At 49.7% G+C, this 26,771-nt stretch overlaps 2 protein-coding genes across 2 annotated transcripts; both read right to left on the bottom strand.

Moving 5' to 3' along the window:
• Window positions 1-272: 272 nt before the first annotated feature.
• On the bottom strand, window positions 273-1,873 carry HOXC12 (homeobox C12). Its single transcript, XM_035571748.1, has 2 exons — window positions 1,309-1,873; window positions 273-511 (listed from the first exon to the last, which is right to left on the bottom strand). Exons 1-2 carry the CDS (start codon window positions 1,871-1,873, stop codon window positions 273-275), a joined length of 804 nt encoding a protein of 267 aa, XP_035427641.1.
• Window positions 1,874-10,937: 9,064 nt separating this feature from the next.
• HOXC13 (homeobox C13) lies at window positions 10,938-14,809 on the bottom strand. The gene is made up of 2 exons (XM_035571744.2): window positions 14,167-14,809; window positions 10,938-12,013 (listed from the first exon to the last, which is right to left on the bottom strand). Exons 1-2 carry the CDS (start codon window positions 14,807-14,809, stop codon window positions 11,757-11,759), a joined length of 900 nt encoding a protein of 299 aa, XP_035427637.1. The 3' UTR covers window positions 10,938-11,756.
• Window positions 14,810-26,771: the final 11,962 nt, after the last annotated feature.

Here is a 26,771-nt window from a genome sequence, read left to right as displayed (position 1 = left end):
GCCGCAGTCGCTCGGTCTCTCCCCCCGCAGTCGCAGCGGAGGAGGCGCATGTTCTTGTACTCTACGTGCTGGCTGCCGGGCTTCGTATTTTAAGGGAAACTGGTTATTTATTAATATTATCTCTTTATTCATTTATTTCTGGGCGGGGAGGGGTGTGTGAGGGGGTGAAGAGTGGTCAGGTAAAGTCCCGGGAGCTCGGGTGAACGCTAGAAAGTCTATGTAATTTTTTTTTTTTTTTTTTTTTTTAACCCAACACGGACGCTTTTAAAACTTTAAAAGAAAGAAAGGGCTTGCTCTCTCAGGAGGAGTCTTTTCTTTTTCATGCGCCGGTTCTGGAACCAGATCTTCACCTGCTGGTCGCTCAGGTTTAATCGGTCTGAGAGCTCCCTCCTTCTTTGGCGAGTAATGAATTCATTGACCATAAACTCCCCCTCCAGCTCTGCCAGCTGCAGCTTGGAATAGGGTTTTCGCTTTTTCCGGGACCGTGTGTGCATCGGGTACCAAGGAGCACCTGGCAAAGGGGGGAGCGAGAGGGAGAGTTGAGCATTTTGCAAGAAAAAAAAAAACTCTTAAAAAAATAAAAATAAAAAAGAAGGGACACCCTCAGGACTCCTCTCCGCACCTCCCTGCTGTCCCAGTGTCCCCGCTGTCCCCGTCCTGGCGGTGGCCAGAGGTGCTCAGGGATGCTCGCAGCTCCCTCCCAGAGCCACGGGCGATGCGTGGGGGGCAGGGGAAGGGAAAGGCGGGGAGCGTTATAACCGGGGCACGGAGCGAAAGACGGGCACCAAGCGGGCGACAAGGCTGGGGACACCCCCCGGGATCTGGGGGTGTCCACCGCTGCTCCAGTCCCTGCGGCAGGGGGAAGAGCCGGGAGACCTGCATCCAAATGGCAGCGTTGAAGGCTGCGTTTTTTTTTTTTTTTTTTTTTTAAGCTTCCCCCCCCCCTTTTCCTCTCCCTCCCCCCCCTTGCCTCGTGTAGACACACCTCTGCGAAGTCCCCAAAAAGCGCCTCGACGATCTGCCAACCGTCCGCGCCGTCGGTCGAGGAGGGATGCGCAATCACTATCTCCCTCTGCCTCTCTCTCTCTCTCTCTTTTTTTTTATGGGATATTTACATGTTTATAGCCTTTTCTTTTAAAAGAAGCACCACCTAATAAAACATTAGGGATTTCGGTGCTACCCCTAGTGGTCTCAGCACACATAGGCACGCCGCTTCCCATCGCTGAGCCCATGAATTACACCACGAAGCAGCCCCAAGCCGGCAAGTTTCCAAGCAAACCGCCCCCCCGGCGCCCTCCCGGGTCTTACCACCGGTGCCTAAAGTGCTGCCTTGGTTCAGGGGGGACACCAAGCCCCCCGCTTCGCCGGCCGTGCCTTTATTCCCTTCATTGAGCAAGGACGAGCTGGAGTCTGACTCCAAGGACTGGCACGACGGAGGGTCGTGGGGCACTGCCTCGGCGGCCGGATAGTCATATTTGCTGAAATTGCCCCCCATGCCATTGGGGAGGCCGGCTTCGAGGGGCAGCAAGGCACTGTCCCTGCCCCTCTCCTCCCGCTTGAGCCCGGCCGTGTCGGAGCAGGTTTCCCGGTAGTAGCATTTGCTTTCCTCCACCCGGGCGAGGTCGCAGGCTCTGCCGAATGAAGGGTTAATGGAGACGGGGCTGCTCAGGTAGGGCTGCGGGTACCCGTTGCAGGGCTCCGAGGATGCCCAGGGCAGGGAGCAGACGTTGTCCCGGCGGGGGTAGGAGAGGGACGGCAGCCCGGGCAGCTGCCCTCCGGAGGCTCGGAAATTGGGGAAGTAGAAGGTGTCTCCCGTGTGGATGTTCACCAGAGGTCCCACAAAGCCGGGATTAAGGAGGTTGTGCTCGCCCATTTCCGCGGGCCTGACCGAAAGCTTCTACTTTATTGCTATCTGACATTAAACATAGTTAAACCGACGGCTCGGCCCCATTGGTTCGGGGGGGTCACGTGAGCCCCAAATTGCGCTGGGAGGGAGGGGGGGGGCCCTCCCCTCCCCTGGCAGCCGAGACAAAACACAACAGCAAGTTCCGCCTTTTTACGCCTTTTCTCCCCCCCCCCCCCGGCCCCTCTTCACCCCCCAATCATAAAAAATCATAAAAAATCCCATAAAGCATTTTATTAAAAAAAAAAATAGGCAACGGCTCCCAGCGCTGGCTTGAGAAACGCGAGACACCCTAAAATGTCATATTTAGCATAAAATAATCGATAGGCGATGGTTTTGCCCCAAAAATGCACCCCTCCCCCGGCGGCACTTCGGTGCCCTCTACCAGCTGCAAAAGCGAGACGGATTCTCATTAATTAGCTCCTTTATTAACTAAAACAGTTCGAATTTACAATATCTCCCCAATAAATTACTATTAGATATTGTGTCATATAAAGTTTACAGGCTTTTTAAGGAGACGAATGATCGTGCCCGCAACAGGCTCATATTTACGCGCGGTGGGATGGGAGCCTTGGAGGCTATCTGAGACCTTTTCGACTCTTCTGCCTTTTTTTTTTTTTTAATTATCATTTTTCCCTCCTCTAGGACCGGGTGGCTTTGTCGTGGACTGGGGAAACGCAGCCTCTTTCCAGGCTGCAGCCTCTCAAGAAGGGCTGGAAGATTTTTAACAATCCTCAATCGCTTTTATTAATGATCTGTGTCGACTAAAGCAAGACAGAAGAACAGGACTGTATATAGCCTTAATTTACCCGGTATATATTCCATACGCAGGAAGACGCACACACATGCAGAATATATGCTCTTTTCTCATTTCTTTTGCCTTCTTTTAGGAGAAAGAACAAAAATGAGAATTCCCCCCAACCCCCACGCCGCTCGGGTCCCCACCCCTGGAAATATAGGTACACACACACACGCACACACACGTATCTGGTTCCTCGCCACCTTATAGCAATATATTCTGTCCTCGTAACACTACAGAGCTCTTCTTCCCTCCCACCCATCGTCTTCTCCTGGTCATACTGAAAAGAGCTTCTGCACAGGAACACAAGGGAGTGGGAAAAAAAAATCAATACTGGCTTCTTTCACTGCAAAATAAACACGTTGGAGGGAAGAAAAAAAATTACTGAAAAAGGTGTATTGTATGGAAACCCGGAACCGGGAAAACGCAAAGACATTTGATGGTGCTTTATGCTTTTTGGGGGTGTTATTTCTCTCCTTTTATTTTTTATTTTTTGTTCTTATGGCCATTTTCCCCCTCCCCCATCCCCCTTTTTTTTTTAAACCAAAATGCCCACCCCGTTCGCTTTATTTTTGCATGGCTTTGCATTCCTCCCTGCCTTAAGCAACTCCCAAGCGCTCCCTTGCCAGGTTGCCTCTGCGAAGTACCGTAAATATTCCTGTATAGGTAAAACCGCTGCGCGGGAGCGGAGGCGCTCCGCGGAGGCTGAGCCGGGCTGGTTCAGCCGCACCTCCCCAGCTGGTGCCTTTCCAGACAGCAAACATCCTCCCCCCTCCAATATTTGAGATATTCCTCCAGCATAACATCATTTTTCCCGCTTCACCCTCCTCCTCTGGCAGAACACTGGGGCTTCTGCTCAGCCCCCTCCCAGCCCTGTAGAAAAATCAGGTGCCAATAAAATAACTCCTTTAGCTGCTTTTTCGTATTCCATGGACAGCTCCTGAAGGTGAAAAACCTATTTTCCATGTTTCCCATCTCTCTTTCTCCCTGGCACATCTATGGATACGCTACATACATACCTTGCAGAGATACGTGCATACCTTCCTACACGCTTTGCCTGTGAAGGAAGAAATACGACTACTAGAAATATTTTGCTAGAATGAAAGTTTAGCACTTTTTTTTTTTTTAAACCTTGCCAAGGAATTTTTCTCCCTGCAGGTATAAGTGCAAAAGCTGCTTGCAATTTCTCCAAGAGTGTCGTCTCAGCGCAGAAGAAGCGCTCGCAACACTGGGCAACCGTGGAGGGGAATAGTTTATATAAAAATGAGCACGTGATCCCCGTAGGTTGCCATATGAATTGGCTTTGTTTGCTGTTTTTTAAAGAAAACCCTTCCTCTACCATGCTCTTGCTTTGCAAAATTCCCCATATAAGACGTGCCCGGGTGCTGTACGGCATTGTTCTCCACCGGACCATGGAAAAGTCCATTTTCGCTTCAGAGGAGTCTCGGCGTATTTGGGGCTTTTCCTCTATATTCAATCTGATTTTTGCAGGGTGAAAAAAAAAGTAAAATAAAAAATCTGATGGTTACCTCCAAAGAAACATTTCGGGAGGCGGCTGCAGGGCTGAGCTGCGGAGCAAGTGAACCACAAACTGCGCGCTGAGTCCTGCGGGAAGGGATATTGTTAGCGTGGGCATCACAGCAAGGCAGAGGGAGAAAAGCACCCCCGGTTCCCTTTTATGTTTATTTTTTGGAGAGCCTAGAAATGCTACAGCCGTGCCTAGAAATGGATTAAGCGATGCACGGCGTGGAGCGGAGGTCCCTGCTCTTGGTGGCCTTCGGCTCCAGGGGGAACAGGGCTCAGCGCTGCTCCTGCTGCAACCAGACAGCAGGTCCAAGGAGGGGGGAAAAAAGAATCCTAAGGACTCCTGAGCAAAGCTGCCGCGTTTCCCTGGGAATTTCTTCCCCATTAAAAATGCATTTCCCAGTTCAGGTTGAGCGCTTGGGCTTTTCAAATACTCAGCGCAAACTGAGCAGTGCTTAAAAAAGAAAGCCTGAGCCGAGTCCTCCTGCTTGGGGCACTGGCACTGCTGCTTAGGCAGCCTCATTCGTGCACAACCCACCCCGAGCGCCGGCTCCAAAAATATATCCTGATTTCTACCTCATGTTGCTTTGAGCAACCCCCCCTCCTTTTTTTTCATTTTTTTTTTCCTCGGTGTTCCTCCCCCCAAAAAAGTTGCCCAGCCCAACTAGAAATCTCGGAACCTTTCCCCGTTTGCAGGAAAGCCCATTTTCAGGTAGAGTCCTTGTAGAGGCAGATATTTAATAATCCTGACGAAGGGTTTATTTTCTCCGCCTCCCCATGTCCAACACGCAGCTTTCGGGAAATGTTCGTGGGAAGAAGCCGGGGAACGCTCCGTGCCTGTGGGAGACGGGAGAACAGCCCCCGAAAAAGAGGAGAGGAAAAAGAGGCTGCAAAAGCAAGATTGCAACGTCTCAGTTCAAGGTCACTGTCTAGTGTAGTAAATAGGATCGACATCTTATGCTAATGACTGTCTCGGATGAGCATCAGTCATTGCAGAGAAGAGCCCGGGGGAAACAACCCCAAGTTTGGGGCTGACTTTGCTGTGTTTTGCCCTGTGCCCGGTTTGGGGGATCTGTCCCTGCGCTCCTTCCTCGCCTGCCCTTTTTGCACCATTTCATCCCCTCTCTACCGAGCGTGAGAAATAAAATCTTCCCTTCCCCGCCTCCTGCATTGCATCTTCCCCCTGCGCAGCCCGCAAGGCTGAGCTCGACTCAAGGCTACCACTTGAGCAGACTCTTTCTCTCCCACCTCTCCAGCCTTGTTTCTTAAAGAAAGAAAGAAAAAATTAAATACAAATAAAAATCAATAGAAATGGATCCTGCCTAATGCCCACAGCAAAATCTTCACGTTTCAAATGGGAAAGACCTAACCCCACTTCCAGTTTTCTCCCAGAAAAGACCGTGAAATTTAACCCTCCTATAGGGCAAAAATCTGCAACATATATACTGCATCTTCCTCCCTGGAAAATTAAAAAATAAAAATAAAACAAAAAATTGAAACGTTTGCTTGCGCGTGTGCAGGTTGGAAAAACAGATCCCGTCCTGGCTCAGCTTTTCTGCTTAACTGAATTTCGTCCCAAATAGGCTGGGAGTTGTAAGGAGTTGCGGTGACTCGAACAAGAAGTTAGCTGCCAGGGTCAAAAAGGAAGTATTTAGAATAAATATATAGATACATGACACGGGGAATAAAATAGAGACAGGCTTTGGAAAGCCCGCAGAACTGTTATTTTGGGCAAGCTATATATCATTGAAACCTGCCCCAGCTACTTTTCCTGATGCGGAAAATGTATGTCCATAGACAATCTATAGACATATAAGCGTACAAGACCGCTTATATATTTATCTGCATAGACGTACATGGAGAGAGAGGGTAGTAAAATTGAATATGTAGGAGCTGGGCAAAAAATTGCAACGCGGAAAACCGGTAAATGTATGAGAATAAAAATGTCTACGACACTTTAGCTCATTCAGTATACAAATCATCTGGGGCAGCTTTCAGTTTTAAGGGAGGCAGGTCCCAGGCTTGCGAAACCTCCCGCTTCAGTCTCTCCTTGGTGCATGGAATAGTTAAATGCCTGAATATCATTATATTTTCCCTAGCTTTGCCAGCAGAGGATCTTCTCCTCCTATTAGACTAATGTAAACTGATGCCTGCATCCTTTGTAAGGCAAAGGTTTAGCCCCAGCTTCAGGGAAGTTTGCTTTGTCCGTAGCTCTGCTTTGGGTGAGAGCTGGCGTTTCGTACTGTAACCCCTTGGAGGGCTGAACCCCCCCAAGAACTGTAACAACAAACCAGTTAATGGTCTAGAATTCACGACTCTTGAACAAATCTCCATTGGAGAGCCTGAAAAGCGTGATCTCACTTATTTAATGTTCCTTGTAAAGGAAGAGAAAGTGGTAGGGAGGAAAGGCAGTTTATTAAACCCACGGCTGGTCCAACTGTGGTCTGAACCAGCTGAGCTCCCTGCGAGGCAGCAGCTTGCTCCCGAAGTGGAGGCGACAGGAGACACGACATTTTGTTGCATATAATTCTTAAATACCCATAAACACGAGGGCTTCCAAAGCCGTCGGTAGTGTGCTGAACCACGTAGGCAGAGGCATTTTTATAAGCCAGGAACCAACAGTGCTGTAGGAGTTTGTGGGATGTGCGCGCACACACACACCGTGTTGGCTGTCAGTGGCTTAGGAAATAATTTCTTGGCAAAGCCTTCAGAAGTCTCTTCTCTTTCGCTGCAGAAAAAGAGTCCTTTTCAAGACCAAGCGCTCCCCAGACAAACAGCAAGTTAACCAGCAAGCTAGCAAGGATTATACTCACCTCTGCACTGAGCACGGGGCTGCGGGAACAGAATTCCCCTTCTGGATTAGGAAGTTATTCTTTAAAGAAGCATTTGGAAAAAAATGTATATATATATATATATATGTAAAAGTGAGTGAGTTGAAAAAATGGAAAAATTGAAAAAGTTAGGGGAAAAAAAAAGAAAGAAAGAAAGAAAATGAAGGAAGAGGGAAATCCCTTGTTCGGGATTTTACCATAAAGGCTGCGGTTGGGAAGTTATTCAAAGTCCACGGTACAAAGGGAAGAAAAGGCTAAACTTGGGAAACTTCCTTTTCAGGGCTTTATTGTTGGCCATTAGCCCGTCTGTCTAGACTGCAAATAACACCTTGTTTATCTGTAAACAGGAGCGGGAGCTGCTTGGGGTGGCTGGGGACGAGAAGATCAAGGGTGAGGGTCCCCTCGCTTATTATGCCCACGGCTCATGATGTCAAGGTCAAACAACGCCTAGTCACGGTCAAGGGTAATACAGGAGTGACGTCACGGCTTGCTGACCTAATACCCGGCGAGCGACGGGCAGAGCGAAATGCGCAAATAGATAAATGGGAACGAGAAAGGGGCGCAAGCGATCCCCCATGCGATTTCCTAACGGGAATGTGAAAAAATAAGCGAGGAAAGGTAGAAACCCATTGCATTGGTCTTCTTGGGGCTCACAACCAGCGGAACTCGCCGTCCGCGCCCGCGGAAGTTGAGCGGGGAAGTGAGGAGCTGGCTCTCGGGGTTGGGGATTTGCGTGCGTTTTTGCGCAGGTTTGGGTTTGAATTTCTTCCGTAGACAAGCGCCTCTTCCAAAGCTCCTGCATAGAGGATGGACAAATGACTCGCTTCGTGGATTATATTTTGCCCTTCTTTGAGCAAAAAAATAAACAAAAAACCAACCCCTCCAAAAAACCCCCAACCCAACTCACCCGTGTTCAGGTTTGGGGAGGACTAATCTCAGAAATTAAGCGGTGGTGTTATATTATCCGACCAGCCCGGAAAAAAACAATTTCTCACCCAAAACACCGGGATTAAAGGGACGAAGCAGGCGGCGGGGTCCTCTGCAGCGTGTAGAGGCACAGGGTGTCCGTGCCGAGACCCGCGGGTCCAATCCTGACCTCTCCTCGCCGCCATCCCCACCAGACCCCAACCCCGACGGCCGGGGGACACCCAGCCCCACACGGGGGGTCGAATCTCATGGGCCCGAGCACGTCATGGACGGGGTCCCGCTTCCCTGGGGGTGACTGAGCGTGGTCTGTGCCCCCCCAAATCACAACCGGCTCCTCTCCAGCACCCACATCCATCCGTGAGCCTTCCCGGCTCCCGGCACAGCCGGGATGGAGGATGGAGGGGTCGAGCGACCCCAAAATAGCGGATATTTTAAAATATCGGGGGAAATGTGGGAAATGGCTGGGAGCGCCTGGTTTCATGGTCTCGCCAGTATTTGCCAGCCAAGACCGTCAAAAGCCCTACGTGCCCTAAAGTGTAATAAATGTATTTCTTCTGCCTTCTTTGTTTTTGCTTGCGTTTACTTTTTTTTTTTTTTCTTTTTTAAATCCTCCCACGCGATTTGAAAGAGCGACCGACACACCGACCGACACACCGAGAGCGCTCCCCCCGAAACGAAACCATAGCGGAACAAAATTGGAATTGGAATTGGAAACTTGGTCCCAAATAGCCGTGAATAAGTTGGACTCAGTTCGGGCTGAAAAATATATTTATCAGTACGCCCTCATTCCCTCCAACAACCCCCGCTCAATAACTTCGGTTTCATACACTTTTCCCAGCTCTGGCAATATTCAGATAGAGTAAGCAAGAAGAGAGGCAGCGAGCAGCACTCTCGCTGTCGGGATGTCGGATTTGGACTTGTCTGGAGTTGCATTTCAGCGTTTCAGTGTCTGCACACACAGCAAGAGAGTGAGCCTTTTTTTTTTTTTTTTTTTTTTTTTTTAACACGCAGAACACATATTTTCTTGGCTCTAACGCCCATGCGGCGCAGAGCAGGATTCACAACATGACCCAAGCCCACTAGAGCAGCGGCGATGGGTTTCTCAAGGTATTGCAACGTTTCCGAGCCGAGAGTCTTTAAAAGTAATAAGAATAATAAAATGAGAATGAAAATTTCTGACCGTGCTTCCAGACCAGCGAAGCTCTCGTACTCCAAAAATAAATGCAAGAACCCCTCGAGGTTCCCCGCTTACCAAGTACTCACTCGGAGAAATTAGGGAGCGCGGGGACATAAATCCTGGGGAAAATCCCCCTTTTTTTTTGCCAGCCCCCGCTTCACCCCATTCCCGGTGCAAGGCAAAGCAGTGTTCCACCTTTCCCGAGTTTTGGGATCACTCCGGGAAACATCCCAACACAGAAGGGGCTTTCCCGGTAGTGGTGTTGGCGATGTGGGCTCCATAGGGAGCTTTGTCGCTGCGCTGCACCATTATTATTTTGCATACACCCCCCCGGGGATCTGTCTTTTATACACATTTATAAAGCTATATGCATTTATAAAGCTGTATGTACACCCACACGTGCACACGTACCATCTTAAACACACAGGTACAGGCACAGAATGAGATCCCCACACCGCTTTGTGTAATAATAAAGGGATGCACTTGCGTAAGTATATATAAATTTATATATATAACATACATAGGATCTACCCACCACTTCATATAATAATATAGAAGGGTGCACTTGCACATATATATATATAAATTCATATATACAGTATAGACAAATTGTTACATGGGCCATATCATGTCATATATCTATATACAGAGATACATAGATTGCTTTAATACCCAGACTAATATAAATTATACACACACCATCATGCCCTGCATACAGACATGTAACATATATAGAGATATATAGTATATATGCACACCGACTCCCAGATCTTTTAAAGAAATGGACATATAAGCTTAAATGCACACACCATTACATACCCTTGTATAAATGTATATATATATATTTGTATGTACTCATGCATATCAGCTTGAACACCTAGTGCATCTACGCACCCATTTGTGTAGGCACCAATGCTATTTTTTTTCCATGTAGCTTTACATCGCTTGTGCCCGCTCCATCTTCCCCTTCATATAAATATAAGCACACATCCAATGCAAATTTCAGCCGCAATAACATTGTTTTAGGTTACATCCCTTTAAAAGCCTTTTTCTCCCCCCTCCCCTTTTGATCATTTAACGAGGTGATTAAATCTAGCAGATATTAAGGTAGATTGTAATCCGCCTATGGAAACAATTTCCTCTCTCGTATTTCTGTCGGAGCAGCCCGGCCGGCTCGGGGCCGCGCAAACTCCGCGGGTGCGGAGCCGGCTCCGCGGGGCGAGGGCAGGTTGCGAGATTTTTATCTGGGGCCGGAGCTGAGTCAAACAGGTTTAGTGAAACGCATCCTTTGAGCCAGAGCCCTCTCACACGCGGAGATTTAAAGAGATTAGCAGCGTCTCCGGAAAGTCATCGCGTTTTCACCCGGGATAATTGCGGAGCGGAGGAAAATAAGGACAAAAGAAAAAGAAAAAAAAAAAAAGAGAGAAAGAAAAAAAGAAAGAAATGAAAATAAATAAATAAATAAGACACTCAATTGGCTCAGTCTCCGCGGGTTTATTTGCTCCATTTTTTACTCCCCCTGGGGACATCCCGCTTTGGGGACACTCATCTGCCCCTCGCATCCTCCTCCCGCTTACGGGGAGCCCCTGACGAAGCGCTTTCTGCCCAAATTTGCCGGATTGCCCCCGTTTTCTCATCGCTTCTCCGCGGAGGTTCGTGTCCGGGCTGCGCTTGCGGCGGCTGGAAGGAGGGGTGGGAAAGGCGAGGGACTACAAAGAGGTGCACAACGAGGTGGCGAAGAGCCTCTCCTCGAGGCAAAACAACAACAAAAAAAAGATATTTATTTTTAAGAAATGTCATCTGCAGTCGGTACATATCATCTGGACACCACAATATTATATACATATACAAGACATTAAAAAAAGTGATGCTTTTACATATCCAAAGAACACTGTCGATAGTTAGTCGGTTTAGAGAGGGAAAGAAACAAACCCCAAAGACAATATTGTGCATTTTCCATCTTGTCAGCGGAGAACAGGCATTCCAGTTTTATGGCAGAGATATAGAAACCCTCAAGAGAACATACCAAAAATAGTATTGTACAGCAACTCACTTCCATGTAGGACCTAAATCAGCGTTTGGGATTGTTACGTGATACCGAGCAATGGTTCTCTTCCCACAGTAGCAGCCTTATCTCTTATTTTCGGTCCCTAGTGCCGAGAAAAAAAGAAGCTGATGCAACTTTGCCATAGGTTCTCCATACATTTTACATCGGTGGGTGAAATGACCCGAGATATGAAAGACCGGTCACTGGCGATGGGATCAGACTATACAGCGGTACAGGGCGACATTCAGAGTTCATCTCTCCTTTAACATAGCTACACTCTTAGCTTATATTTTTAAAAAATATACACAGTTTAACCTTATCAATGGATTTCTCAGAGCAAAAATTGGGTATTCACAGTCAGAGCGGGACAGAGGGATAAATCAAAGATGCGTTCAGTGTTTTGGGGTGTGTGTGTGCATTTTTTAATGTCGATTTTTAAATAATGAATTCGAATCAGCAGAGTCCCGATGATGTTATCATACAAGCTACCAGATAAATATTTACGCTTCTTGCTTCCTTTCCTCGCCCTCCCTGCAAAGCTTCCTCTGTCAGGTCGTGTGGAGGTGTGCTGTCTTGGATTTGCTCACCACCTTCTTCTCCTTGACCCTCCGGTTCTGGAACCAGATAGTCACTTGGCGCTCGGACAGGTTGGTGGTGGCCGAAATCCTCCTCCGCTTCTCTTTGGTGATGAATTTGCTGGCCGCGTACTCCTTCTCCAACTCCTTCAGTTGGATTTTGGTGTAAGGGACCCTCTTCTTTCGCCCCCTCCGATAACTGCTGACTTCGGGTTGCAGGGGGACCACGTCTGTAACAAAAATAATTAAAAAAAAAAAAAAGGAAAGAAAAAAAAGGCGAGAGGGGAATAGGTGAGGTTACTTCATCCCGGTGCGTGGGATGGGGATTTCTGCACGTCGGGGAAAGAAAGAAGGGGGGGAAAGGAGGATAAAGGAGGACAGAGAGTGTGGAGGAATGGGAAGAGAAGGGGAAGAGAGGGAAAGAGAGACAAGACAGGCGGAGAATGCATCCAGCGAGGGGAATGGAAGCACTACAATAATAATAACAGCAATAATAACAACATAATATTAATAATGCACTTGGGGAAAGGCTGTTTTTCTTGGCGACACTGTCCACACTGATAAACACAGAGCAGCAAGTCAACCCACAGACCAACGCACACAGTCAAAGGGCCCTTCCAAGCATTTATATTTCAGACAACGTCCGGAGCTTCCCCTCTATTTCCTTCCTTCCTTTTATTTTCTTTCCTTCCCCTTTCTCCCCCAGCAGCCTGCATCAGGTTTATCGGGGAGCCGCGCAGATGCGCACCCACAAACCCCGAGCCCGGTGCAGAGACAAGTGCATCCCCGCACCCCAGCCCCTCCCGCCGGCTTAGTGCGGACAGGGAAGCTTCTCAGGGGAGGTGGGGGGGGGGCAAATTCAGCAAAAATCCCCCCCCCCCCCCCAGATCCCCTCTCCAGTAGCTTTTGCCCGGGGTGAGATGCTCCGTGCTTTGCAAAGGGGCTATTGGGGATGGATTCAGCAAGGATGTGGGCAGCACCTTCACTCTTGCCTTGTGGTTACTTGGGGGGGGGGGAAGCTCCCCCAAGCTTTTCTCCCATTTTCGGGCAGTCCCAACCCCTTCCCAGCACACTGCCAGGGTGCGGGGGTAACCTGGGTGACGAGGGTCCCTGCAGGAAAGGTGTCACCCGGCTGGATGGAGTGGGAGCATGGAGCCGATCTCTCCTCGCAGGCATCAGAGCCCCGGTTATGTCTGGCATGAGTTAATGCCGGAGTCCCCCAGCACCTGGGGGGCCATGCGCTATGGGGTTGGAGATGTGGGGTGCTGGGGATGCCGCCGAGGCCCGTGAAGGGGGCAGAAATCTCCTTCGCTGGGGGGTCTGTAAGGATACAGGCGATGGGGAGGGAAAGCAGGGGGGACGGCAGCGCCCAAACACAGCGTGAATGGGAGCCCCCATCAAAAAAAAAAAAAAGTACCCATCATCCAGTTAAAAACGCCTTATTTCTCCCATGCCAAATGCATCGCCACATCTTCCCTTCCCCACGAAAATCTGCGGGGAAAACCCATTCCTCCATCCTTCTTTGTCCCAAAGAAACAAAACAAATAAAGCGATGCCCCCCCCGTTTTTTCTGTCGGGGGGGGGGACTCACAAGAACTGTCCCTGCCCTCCATCCGAGACACATGGAGCTGTAGGGTTTTCCCCACACCTTACTGCGGTTATTTTCCCTCCTGGCTCCTGCATCTGCCTTCCCAGCCGTGGGACTGGGGGGCTAGGGGGGGCTGGGGCGAGGCGCTGGGAGGAAGCACTCATCATCATCTTCCTCCCCGTCGGGGCACGAAGCGTGTAGGGACGGCAGCGGGGCTAAAAGCTTGGCTAAAAGATGCTCCGAGAAGGGTTGGGGCTGTCAGGAGCATCCCTGACCTGGCGGAGAAGCGCCCCCCCCGTCTCCCCCCCTGCCTCGCTCCTTTCCCTCGGAACAGATTCATTTGTCACTTGACACCTATTCCTATAATTGTGCGTAATTGTGATATGATTTACTGTCCCAGCTCTCGACACTTCTCATTCAGCTGAGCCACTACAAAAGGATTTGAGGGGATTTTTTTTTTCCTTTTTCAGCATTCTGCAATTAAAGAAGAAAATGAAGAGAAAAGCACCTAAAGACGCGCTTAGGTGAGGCAACAAGAGGGAGGAGAGAAGAAAGGGAAGAATTAAGCGGCAAAGTTACTTTCCAAGCAAGCTCACGGCGTGTATTTTGATTCAGAAATGATTGCTTCACCTTCTTTCCCATGCATGTTCATACACATTGCCTTGCACGGGAGGCATTCCAGAGCCATTTCTTTCCCTTTAATTATATATACAGGCATACACGTCCGTGTCTCCGGGTGCACACTCAGCCGCGCACACGCACACCTCCGACACGCCGGCTCCCAGCGCAGCCTACCTGGGAAAGGTGATTTCCAGAGGTGTGCAGACTGCGATTGCTCTTTGGAGCAGTACATTTGGCCGTCCCAGCCATTAGAAAGAGCCCAGTGCTGGTAACCTTCCATGGGAAGCAAAGCGTCGTGCCGCGGCTCCGGGTGGCCGCCCAGCCCCGGGACCACCGACACGTCCAAATAACCGGGGACCGGCTGGTAGGAGCTGGCGAAGCCGGGGTAAAAGGCGAATTCCTTGGCCCTCGACGGCAGCTCCTCGCCGGGCAGCGGCCCGCCGGCCTCGGGGTACTTTTCCCCGGGGTGGTAGGCGCAGGTTTTCTGCTGCAGGTTGACGCCGTGCGAGTGGGACAAGCGGCAGCCGTAGTAGCCGCCCCCGAAGGGGTACCCGTAGCCCAGCGCCGCGCTGGATGCCGCCCCCGACGGGCACTGCCGGGGGGGCTCGGCGGCCGCCAGCTCGGCGTACGCCGCTCCCTGCGGCGGCGGCGGCGGCGCGGGGGGCACGGCGAGCCCCGGCGGCGGCGGCGGCGGGGGGGGCAACACCTCCCGGCAGTGCCCCAAGCCCTCCATGCGGTTTTTCTCCCGCGGGGCTTCCTCGCAGCGGCAGGCCAGGCCGTCGGGCCAGCGCGGGGGGAGGCCGAGCGGCGCCGTCATGTCATGCCGAGCTGCTCCTCCCGCCTCCGCCGCCACCGCTCCCGTGGCCGCCGCCGCCGCCGCCGCCGCCGTGGCCGCCGCCGCCGTCGGGGAAAGCTCCGCGCCGCGCCCCGCCGCCCCGCGACCCCCCCAACATATCGGAGCCGCGCGCGCATGCGCCGCCGCCGCGCCGCCGCCGCTCCATTAAGAAATCCGCCGCGGCCACGCCCCCCCCTCCTCCTTCTGCCCCCCCTTTTTTCGTCCCCCCCCCCTCCCCAAGCCCGCCCCGCCGTGCCCCCGCCGCGCCGCCCACGTCACCCCGCCGCACCGACGGGAGGGGGGGGAAAGGCCGCTGATTGGACGCCGGACGGTGTCCCCCCCCCCCCCCCCCTTTCTCCCCATCTTCCCCCCCGTTATCCCTCCCCCCCTTTTTTCTCCCCCCGCGCCCCCCCCCCCCGCCAAACCACTTAAAGGAGGTGCCCGCCCCGTCGGGGCTGGCGGCTGGCACAAAGCGCCACGCGCGGCCGCTGGTGGGGGGGCCGCCCCCCCGCTACACCCCACCCCCGCGTGGCCGCCCTCGGGGGGGGGGGGGGGGTCGTTCGACCCCGTCCCCCCCCCAGCCGGGGGTCGCAGGTTGTGCGCAACGGGGTGCCCCCACGCAGCCCCAAATATACGCCCCCCCGCGATGGGGATGCTTTTCCCTGCTGTGTTGTTTTTTTTTGGGGGGGGGGGGGGCGCGGCAACGGACTCCCCCCGCCCTTATTTCGGGTGGGGGAGGATATTTCCCTCCGCGGTATTCCGAGGGGGAGGGCAGAAAGGATCCCCCCCCCGCCGTATTTCTGGGTGGGGGAAGGATGCCCCCAGCCATATCTTGGGGAGGGTGGGGTGGGGGGGCAGAATAATACCCCCCCACACACACCACGCTTCGAGGGGGCGCACAAAAATGGTCCACCCTACCCTTTTGGGGGAACCTGTTGCTGATAGTTCATCGCAAGGTGCTTTGTGTCCCCCACGCACCCAAAGAAAAAAGCAAAGCCTCCTCCCCCCCCCATTTTCCTGCCAGAATCCGAAATATTTTTTCTTTTTTCTTTTTCTCCGTTCAGGAATCGAGGCGGGGGGGGGGGGTGGCGATGGTGAGAAACGGCGTTATTAATGTTTCATAGTCCGGTGATAAATATTTCAGTAGGTAGGGACAAAGAGGAGGGGTGTCGGAGGTGGGGGGGTCTGTTGTTGGTCCAGGCTGATTTGTGAGCGTTTGTAAAAAACCGACTCAGTTCATAAAACAGGGCCAGGCTCCGGGCTGGATGCAATAGAATTGGGGAAAAAAAATAGAAATATCTCAGGTTGCTGGCGGGGAAAGATGGGGAAAGGGAGGAGGGGTCGGCGGGGGCTCGCAGCTGTCGGGGAACCCTTAGGGGAGGATTTATTAAGGATGCTGGAAGATCGTCAACACCCCAAAAAATAGACAGAGAGGAAAGATATAGAGATTTATTTAGAAATTTAGTGTCCCAGCCTATACGGGCAAGGTGATCTTCGCCTGCGCTGTGTTTTCCCCCCAAAATTATGTCACCGGGGGGGTGACGTCGAGAGCAGAGTGCCCCGTGGGGACCCCAGGTGGCCCCCGCCTGTTCTTGTCGCCCCCCTTGGGGTGCGTTCCCCTTCCTCCCACGCAGGACATCCCCATTCTGCGTCCCCATAAATCCTAAACCCCCCTCCGTGCTGCTGTTTTTTGGGGTAATACCTCTCTTCCAGGGCGCCTCGCTTCCAGGTTCACTCTCCCACTAAATTAAAAGCCGGAAAATACCCCCAAAAAAACAACTCCCGCAAATCCTAGAGGCGGGGAGTTCCCGGCCTCTAAAAGGACCAAGACGTGTTCTCAATTAACCTGCCCTGCTCGGAGCCGTCGAGGAGAGATTTTCGGCATCCCAAAGTCCCCAGGAGCCGTCAAAGTCCAAGTTCAAGGCGAAAGGAGCCAGAGCGGGGCCCCAGGAGAGCCGGGGAAGCGGCCGCAGGACACCGGGAGCTGCGGACCAGGGACACCTTCCACGGGCTCCCACCCGGGTTTAAAACCGTAATTCAAAAAGGCTGCGCTGGCCATGGGAAATTATATATATATATATATATATATAAAATAAAAAATCCAGCTGTCTGATTGCCCGCATCCTTTGAATTCCACAAAATAATTTGATTTCATCCAGAAATCACCAAAGAAAAATCTCCCCCCACCCTCCCCAGCCAAGGAACACATGGCTCGGAGGGGTGATGGAGAGAGTAGAGCGAAAAACTCTGCTTAAATTAAAGCCGGGTGGCGGCTCGTCCGCCCCGTCGGGCCCCGCTCCCCCCAAAAAAAACCCTTCCCCTCCCGAGCAGCGCGGCTGCTCTTTTCCGAAGCGGGTAATTTTATGAAGTAGTTAACATTTCATAGCATATGTCCTATCCGCGCAGCGTGGGAAGGGGATTAAATGCTAAAAATGTAAAGATTTATGATAAGCCTAATTAGAGGCGCAGCTCAGCGCGGTGCGGAGCAGCCGGGGCGGTTCGGAGCCGTGCAGCAGCCAAGGTGGGAGCCTTCGGGAAGGCAGGCGAGGGGGGAAATGGAAAACGTAGCGTTCAGCTCCTTTTCCAGGTCTGTGTGAGGGTATTTCCCATTCGCATGCCGGTGAAATATAGGTTTAATTAAGGCTGAATTGTTCAGTTGGGCCGCTTCGTGGGTTGCACGCCGAAAATAAGGGGGGGGGGGGGGGGGGGAACAAGAGGAAAAGCTCTTTCCTAGTGGCAAGAGGGGAGAAAAATCACTTTTAAAGCGATGGTTTCCTGGGGAAGGGTCTCTGGCTGGGGAGGGAGGAGGAGGAAGGTCGGGAACCCCGTTGAAAGCAATCCTCTGCCTCTCAGCGCCAAAACGCAGGGTTTTATTGAAAAAAAAGAAAAATATATATTTTTTTCAGCCTTTCTTTTAATTTCTCATCTCCCCCGGTTTAAGAGGGCTGCTGTCCCGGCGAGGCCGAGCGGTGGAGCTGGTTAATGAACCCAAAGCAGCCCAGGGATGTTTACACTTAGGAAAATGTGGAACCGCTTAGGAGAGTGGTACCCATAAATAAAAAATTGGAAGAGGGGAAGGAGCAATTAGAAATAAGAGCAGATGTGAGACCCGTTCTTTGGGTTGGTTTGGTTTATGGTGTTTTTTTTTTTTTTTTTTTTTTTCCAAGCTTTTCTTCAAAATATAATATTCCTCTGCTTGTGCTTTTTTAGAAAATGCCAGAGGAATGGGAGAGAATGCATCGCTCACCCACCAGCACGGCAGCGTCACGTTTTCAGGATTTTTTATTTTTTTTTATTTTTAATTTGGGAAGTAAGAGGGAAAGATATAGCAATATCAAAAAATATTGACTTGTAAATTCCTTCTTCTCATCCTCATCCCGGCTCTAGGCTCGCAGATTGTGCCGGAGAAGGTTTTATATGGATTTTTCTGAGGGGAGCGGTTCCCTCTCCGTCTACAAGCGGGTTCCGAAAAGAAAGAGGCTGAATTTCCCTCTGATGAAGACACGCATGGGTTTGGCAGATCCTGGACGAAACTCGGTATTAATTTCTTTACTTTTATTCCAGCTGTGGAATGGAAGAGGGAAACAGATTCACCTCCGAGTCCATGGGAAAAGAAATGACATCCTTGCCGTCTCCGGCTGGGTTCTGCTTTGCAAAACTGCAAGTTGGCTCTTTACCTTTTCTCCAGTGCGTTAGCCGGTGGGTTTTAGGGCACTTTTTTATCCTCTAGCCTTTAAATTAGCCCTTTTCTTTACTGTCACTCTCCCCTGAGAAACAAAACAAACCACGGAAATTCAGCTCTGAACATAGTCTTGCAGGTGAATGCATGTTTGCAGCCGGAGAACTTGAATTTTTCAATATATTGTGGTTGTTAACACCTAATTTGATTTGTAGACACTCAAGGCAAACTCATAAAAAGATGGATTTCTGCCCCAAACGCGTGAAGGTAACTGTTCCCCTGGAAATCCTGATGTGTGTGTTTGTGCCCAAACACCTAGAGAGCACAAGCGTGCTCATGTAACATGGCTCCAAGTCAGGCATTGCATCTCCAGGCCAGGGAATTCTCACCTAAAATAAAATTCACCAACTGAGGAATTTTATTATAAAATCCCTTTTTATTATCCTCATACCCTGGAGGAGGAAAAAAATAAAATAAAAAGGCCTGGATGAGAATAAAGAAAAAAGACAAATCTTTTATTTCAGTGTGGGGATAGAAGAAAATAATTCAGCGCGTATCTGTGGCACATGGGTATTCTTCATCTTATTTATTTATTTATTTATTTATTTATTTATTTTTCCTTTCTCTTTGTTCCCTTCTTTCCCCACCCATTGTTGTCTGAAATATTTAGAAATTCCCCTCGATACCCCAGCGATTTTCTGGAGGAAAACCGTATTTATGGTTCCTCCCACCTCCAGGCAACTCGCAAGTCCCATACAAAGGAAAATGGCCAAGGTAGGAATTGTATGGAATAAAAAGCAGCTTAGTGCCTCTAAAACGCGGTGCACCCGCACAGAAATCCTTACCTAGATTTGGAAAGGCAAACTGCTTTTCCATTATGTATTTGGGGGAAAATAAAGGAGCGGAATTTTAGCTTTTGAGCCCTCAGGGAAATTAGAGCCCGTGGTATGAGAAAGTCTGAGATCAGCACATAATTTTCCCACTGGAGTACCAATTTAGTGAAGAAACTATTACTCTGATTCTCATATTCTTGTAGAGGAGTCCAAGCAAAGCTTTCCCAGGCTTTGTTCAAATTGTGCCTTGGATAAATAAAAGCCAAAGCCGACTCGCCTTCCCAAACTTTGCGTGCGCTCTGCTCCACGGCGCTCTCTCGAGAAAAAAAAAACCAAACCCGTGACATCCCTGTTTCAGCTCATTCTGAATTAGTCCAACCAGGCAAGGCTGGGGCTGTGGCCAGCGTTAGCAACCGATACACATTCTTGCAAAAGCAATGCCCGAAATAGCGCACGAAAATGAGATTAAATACATTCTTCCCTGCCTTGACGCATTGAACCCAAAAAAAAAAAAAAGACAAAAAAATTCAAAGAGCAAGTTTTGCATCAGACTTATATTTGTCCCAGACGCTGGGTTTATCACCAATTCTTCACCCCACTCTGCTGCATTGGAGATATTTGTATGGAAAAAAAATAAGGAAAGAAAAAAATAGCCCAAACCCTGCCTAATATTTAATTTAAATGCTTTTAAAAGGGGAGAGGGGAGGACCGATGCACGGCGGACGGAAGCCCCCGATCAGGTTACTGCCCCCCCGCCTCCCTGCGCTGGATCAAAAACTGTCTCGGGGGGTGTCCGGCGAGGAACTGAGCCTGACCAGGGACGATCCGGCTTTTCTCCTTCCTAACCTGTCAGATTCCTGCAACCTGCTTCCAGCAGCTCGGGCTTTTTCACCTTTTTTCTTCTTCCTCTAATTTTTTTTCTTTGGTGCCGCTGAGCCTGCCCCCAGCAGACCCCCAGTCTTTTTTTTTTTTTTTTTTGGGGGGGGGTGTGTGGTGTGTACTAAACCTTCTCCGTGTGTTTTGCGGATATTTGCCTTTCTTGCATTTTACTATCCAGAAAAGGGGGGAAAAAAATCCCCCCCAAAAGAAGAAAAAAAAAGTCCACACACTCCCCTTCGCCCAAGGCAGGGCCAGAGGTGGGTGTGCAAAGGCAAACCTCTCTGTCTCCCACCCTGTGGCTTTATGGCCGCGTTTTATCTTTATCTTCCCTCTTTCCCCCCAAAAAATATGCCAAAGCTGAGAGGCAGAAAGGAGAAACACCTTTAGGTCCCCCTCCTCTGACCCGGGCAGCTGTCGGGGGGCTCCCCAAATCCCGCAGCCTCCCCTGAACCCCCGCTTTGGGGCTCTCCCCTTTTTCTCCCCCGCATCCCGCCGCCACACCACGTTTTGAGGCAAAGGAGGTTTTTTTTTACAGCCTCTGCGGAATGTCCCAGCTCTTGGCAATTCCCCACCGTTAATTATTGTTATTATTTCCACGCTGACCCGGTGCAGTAGGTGCTGCTTGACTCAGCGATTCGGAGACAGACAAATAAAATATCTGCCTGAATTTAGGGCCCCTGTCTGGTCGGAAGTCCAAGTTCAATTCCAAGTTAAAACAGGAGGTCGCCTGAAGCACTGACAAAAGAAAGGGGCCATTTGGTCCGGCTGGTGTCAACAAACATGGTATCTGGAGAGCGTAATTATCGCTTCTCCTCATTTTTGCCTTCATATTCTTGGAGAGAGAAAGTGGGAGACGAGCCGGGGACAATCAGGTGGTTTATAGCTCCTTGCGCTCGGATGAGAATTTATTTATTTTTTGTCCAAATATCATTTTTTTTCTTTATTTCTAAGTGCTCTAAAACACAGAGGCACGTTTTGGCGGCGGAACTGCAGCGATCCGGGGTTATTTGCTCCCCTCTCCTGGTACCGAATTAGCTCAAGATGCGTTTCGAAGGATGGAGAATAACACCAGGCCAATGTAAGAAACCTTATTTCTTTTGCCAAATGTTATTCAGGACCAGTTCTATGGGAGCTGTGTGCTCAGGGCTGTTTCTCCCCTTGTCCCACCCGAAGTATTTACTTCTCGGTCCACTTGATGTCCAAATAAGCCCTGAAATATTTCATCCCTTGGAGCTGCTTGGAGGGCTTGAGAGGGACGAGGGTGAGCTCTTTGCCAAGTTTATTCACATTTTCAAAAGCAAAACACTGAAAAGTTTCATTTCCAAAGGCAGAAGCTGGACTTAAATGAACTGCGTTTGCCAAGCTGGGGTTTAGTATGTATTAAATAGAGAAATATAAATGATGCATAGGCACGATCGATGCCCACACATTCACGCTGAGTGCAAAAACAGCGACACATACTCCGTTTGCAAGCAACATCGTGAGCTAAGTATAACTTTCTATGGAAAACCTGGGATTTATTAAGCATTAGTTAGGGAAAATATGTATGCAATAAGCAAAGAAGCAAGAAAACGGAAAAACAACAACAACCAAAAAAACCAACGCTTCTCTTTGAAAACCATTTTCGGTTTTGGTAAATGCAGAGATCCCCGCCTGCTCCAAAAATTGTTTGCTGTGCTGAATTTTGCAGGAGAAGAAATGTGGAGGGAAATAAAGCGATGCATGCCTCCAGCTTGGCAAGGAGAGGTTTAAATCACTGTGTTTTCCCTCAAAGCGTGTGCGAGTTGTGGGTGGAATGGGCGTTGTTTGCTTTTTTGCGTGCCCTTTACGCGTCTGGATGTGATTAACAGGGTTTTGCACCCAGGAGCAGGACTGTGCCTCCACCTCAGGTATGGCTATTTATATTCCATGAGAAGTGCCAGCACGGTCGGCAATTAATAATACTAATTTCATTGTAACACTCAGAGTCTATCTTAAATGCCAAGAACCGCCTGATGAAATTCTTCTTTTACTAACATGAAACCCAAATATGGATTTTTGAGGTTAAAAATGGGCTAAAAAAGCCCTGGCAAGCCCGGGGCAGAGCTGCTGCCTTCTCCCCTCTCTGCAACTCAGCTGCTCCGAGCATCAGCAACGCTTTGGCTTTCTGTGTTTCCTCTGCACCGGGTTAAGAAGGGCTGGAAAGAGGATTTTGCTCCATTACTGGCAAGGAAAAAAAAAATGCCCCCTGTCCTCCAGGGCTTTCTCAGGCTCTGGCATGCACGAGTGACCCACGCAGCTCCTATGTGCTTTTCCATTCCCCAAACACGTGGAAAAAATACTTCCTCGTGATTTTTCCTCCCCGAGGATGTGTTTTTGCAATCCAAAAAAAAAAAAAAAAAAAAAAAGAGAGAGAAAGAGAAAAAAAGAAAAAACACCATGCTTTTTGTATTGTCACGCTGGGGCTTTTCGGCATTAAATGGCAAGTGCGTAAAACAGAGGCATCCTTGGGGACAGCAACAAATAAGCAGGGGGAGCTGTCTGGGAGCGAGCTTGTGTCTGCTGAGCTCAGCGGAATGGAAAAAAGTAGAAAAAGTTAAATCGGGGACCGGAATAAGTTTTGCTCCTGGGGAAATCTGGGTGCTGCAGAACCCGGAGGTTTGTTTACAAAATTATTAATAATTATAATAATAATAAAGAAATAGAGTTTCTTTATAGCGTGGGCTGGGGTGAGGATGCATCCTGCTCTGCGTGTGCCATGGGCAAGGGGGAGAGGGGTAAACAGAAAAAAAATAAGCTTGTCTTCTTACTTTTAGCCTCCTTTTTGGATCTGGGCTATTGAGATCGAAGCCCCTGTTGCCTGATTCGGTCCAATTTCGGCAAAGGGGGTGTTGGAGTGATCGGCCAGAGTCTCCAACCCCTTTAGGGTCTCCTCCTTCCGCTACAACCTCTTGTGGTTGTCAGACACGAGCGGGACAGCGGGGACCCACGCGGGGACAGGGACCCCACAGACGAGCCCCCCCCGGGGGGGAAACTGCTGGGGGACTGCTGGGGGTCCCTTTCCCCGCACCCCCCCCTCTTTGGAGGCAGGAGAACCGCAGCCACATGCAGGCTTTGCTTCCCTAAAAACGGGTTGAAAATCCATCTGAAATCCCCACCGCTTGATTTAGGTTCCTTGGTTGCGTTGTGGAATTGGGTAAAAACAAGCAAAATCTCTGCGACACATCCATCAATCCGTCCATCTGTCTGTCTGTCTTCCCATCCATCCATCTACCTACGCAATTATTGTATATCCGGCATTGATTATCTACCGCACAGATGCGTAGGCACATCTATGACCCTCCCTTCCAGTCCTTTTCTCCTGTCCATATCCCGTGGACACTTTGGCTCTTGTGTCTATCCCGAAAATAGGAGAAACCTGACAAAGTTTCCGGGGCTACCTGGAGGGGATGTTGAAGCCTTCGGAGATGCTTCACTTTTTATTTGCTTTCCAATAGATTAAATATTGCGCCGATATCCCTTTCCAATAAATATGAAATAATCAGAATTTTTTAATCAAAAATGGTGTCTTTCCAACCTTGGATATACAGATCCGTCCTTTCAAATGATGCCTGGCGACTCGCACGGGGACTTTTGGGCTTCCCACCTCTGCAGGATTGTTTTTGTCCCCTGGCCGGGTTTGCTTGAACCAACCGGTGTGAAAGATTTAATTCTGGAGCTAAATCTCTCCAAAATATTCAGCATGTGAGAAATTCAGGGAAGAGATTAAGAAACAAAAGGGGAAGAGAAATAAGGGATTTAATTGGCTTTTCCGGGAACGGAGGTGGAAACTTCAGGCAGCTCTCGGGAGCATGTTGGCGATGGGAAAGAAAGTGGTTTGGTGGCTTGTGCAATGATTGCCCCATGCTGCCTGAATCTTACGCAAGGTCTTATTACGGTATGTAAATGCACCCCGTGAGCTGCAGCCCTCCTACGGCTATTGACGGAGAAATAACAGAGGGAAATTTCTGCCGGGGGCGAATTTCCACCGATTTCTTCTGTGCACAACTTCGGGTAACAGCACCTGAACGTCCAGGGGGAGAAGGGTCGACCTTTGGAAAAATCCCTGCTATCAAACATGTTTTATCTGTGCAGATCTATTGACTCGTTATCTAAAAATGCCCTAGAGAACCCGTTCTTTGGGTGTTCAGATAAAAAATGCGCATAGCTTTTGTGGAAGAAACCGATGTTCTTTGAGTGTAACCCACACTAGAGCTTGGGCATCATTAGTAAGTTAATTTTTCTGTCTATTTCCTTCCATTTCCTTCCTTGAGCAAATGTCGTGAAAAATAGGGAGGAAGGATTTATATATTTTTAAAAAAGTATTATTATTGTTATTATTTTTTTTTCCAGCAGCGGGCAAGAGGCATTTTGCCTGGCATTTTGCAAAGCTTTCAAAGTCAGCTCGGCTCCCGATTTGCCTACAGAGACCGGTGCGAGGGGGGAGAGCGCAAAATCACAGCCGCTCCCTGCTGCAGAGGGTGTTTTTTTCGCGAAATGGGAGATTTTCTGAGCCACTCGTGGGCACCATCAGTTATTCTCTTATTCTCTTGAGGCAGCCCTATCGGCATTGCAGACAGCCAAGTGAATAAATGCCAGTTACCGGCCTGCATCAGTCTCCTCGGCTCCAAATATTTGCCGGTAAAGCTGCTTTTCTTTTGCTCCAAATCCCATTTCTACATTCTTTTTCCAGCCATGCTTTGGCTGCTGCTCCGAGGTTACTGCAAACTCCTGCGTTTGCTCCTCTTTGCAAAGGTGTTTTGCTCATGCAACGCTGCAGGGATGTACCAAGCACCCGGGAAAAAATTCGGGATTTCGGGAAGAGTTCTCGCAGTCTTTAATAATAATAATAATAACAATAAAAAGTAGTTTTTGAAGGCTGGAAGATTTGAATGCAAAATGCATCGGTAATCATAATCATTATGATGATATCAATAAGAGCAGTTTAAAATTCCCGTTGCATGCCACAGTGCAGACTTAGGAAGTGTTACACACGAATTCATTTTTTGCCCGAATTCATTTTTACAGCCGGACTGGGCTAAGGGAAGAGAACTGCGGAGTAAAAGTGCTTTATTTCAACAAAAAAAAACGCATTTAGCGCTGGCAGGCGCCTCCCACGGGCTGGAGCGGTCCCTTATCAGACAGTGACATAAAAAGGTGCTTTTTCTGAACGAAAATCTGCAAATCTGCCGTCTCTGCCCGGCAAAATCAACCGAAATAAAGAGCACGGACTAAGCCCCGGGCTGGGGGCTCAGGATTTACCCGTGAAAGGTGAAGGATGCTCTCAGCTCCAGCCCAGGATGCTGCTCCAACCCCCTGGGATGGGCAGAGACCCCCAGACACTGGCTCGTGAGAGGGGAATTACCCCCAAAACTTGAGCCTGACACTCGAAAAACCCTCAAAAGACCCAAATCCTACATCTGGCATGGTGAGCAAGCCACCAAGTCACCCCGAGTGCTCTCATTCCGTGGCAGAAATAATTTTCGTGAAGGGGAAGTTAAGCAATTTAAGGGCGATTTGTCCCTCTTCTCCTGCTCCTACATACACAGCCAGAGATTTAAGGATAAAAGGCTGCGTGCCTACACAGACACATATATGTGTATTTAGGGTTGCGCCTGTGGTTATGTATATATGAATGCATACCTGCATGCAGATATGGATAAATGAATTGGGGAATTTAATTAAGAGTGATGAAGCTCGTTTAATTGGCTGTGCTGGACTAGCATTACGAATACTGTTACATTGGAGGATACTCATGTTGTCTTTTTAGGGGAGTTTGGCTTTGCAAGAGAGGAATCCTGACAGTTTTGGGGGAAAGATGAACAGTGAAAAATTTCAAAATTTGGAAATGTCAAGAAGCTGTGAGGAGGGAGGGAACAGGACCGGGAAACTTGGGACCTGGGAGGAAATGCGTCTTGCGGGGCATGCAGAGACCACTGGAGCTGAAAAACCCAATTCCTTGCAGATTCTGCAACCCATTACAGCCACTTTTGAGAAGAAAAGGAGGGAAAGAAGGAAGGGAGAGAAAGAGAGAAATGGGAGTAACGGAGGGAGAGAGAAAAAGTGTGTGTTTGCAGAGCAAATCAGCAAATCCTGGGGCTGTGGAGGGGAAGGTTGCACCCCAGGGTGCCAGTGGGTTGCTTGGTGTGTCCCAAGCAGTGAGCCCCAGAGCCTTCACACAACATACTCTCAGTGCTCCTGGGAACCTCCTCCAGCTCCATATTTTTGGTCTTCTCCACCTGGATGGGGTGAATGTGAACCACAAACCCTGAGGGCTGTCACTGCTGCAACACCCCTGCCTCTCCCCTCCATCTGGGTTTCTCCAGCTTAGCCTTCTCAGGGGTGGGCTGTAGGTTTCAGAGTTAATGCTCCCCAGAGCGCTCTTCTCTCTCTCTTCCCTTCCTGCTCCAAACCCAAATCTGGGGCAGCCAAACCTCTTTGTCCATTTTACGCCCAAATTTGCTCAAGACTCTGCATCCCACCCAGTCCCACTGCAACAATGAAGCTTCCCCCGCTGCCCCCCATGGGGACAACA

This window comes from Cygnus atratus, chromosome 29 (genome assembly GCF_013377495.2).
Source record: "Cygnus atratus isolate AKBS03 ecotype Queensland, Australia chromosome 29, CAtr_DNAZoo_HiC_assembly, whole genome shotgun sequence".
NCBI lineage: Eukaryota > Metazoa > Chordata > Aves > Anseriformes > Anatidae > Cygnus > Cygnus atratus.
Note: the sequence above shows the minus strand (reverse complement) of the source record. Positions and strands in the feature narration are given on the sequence as shown.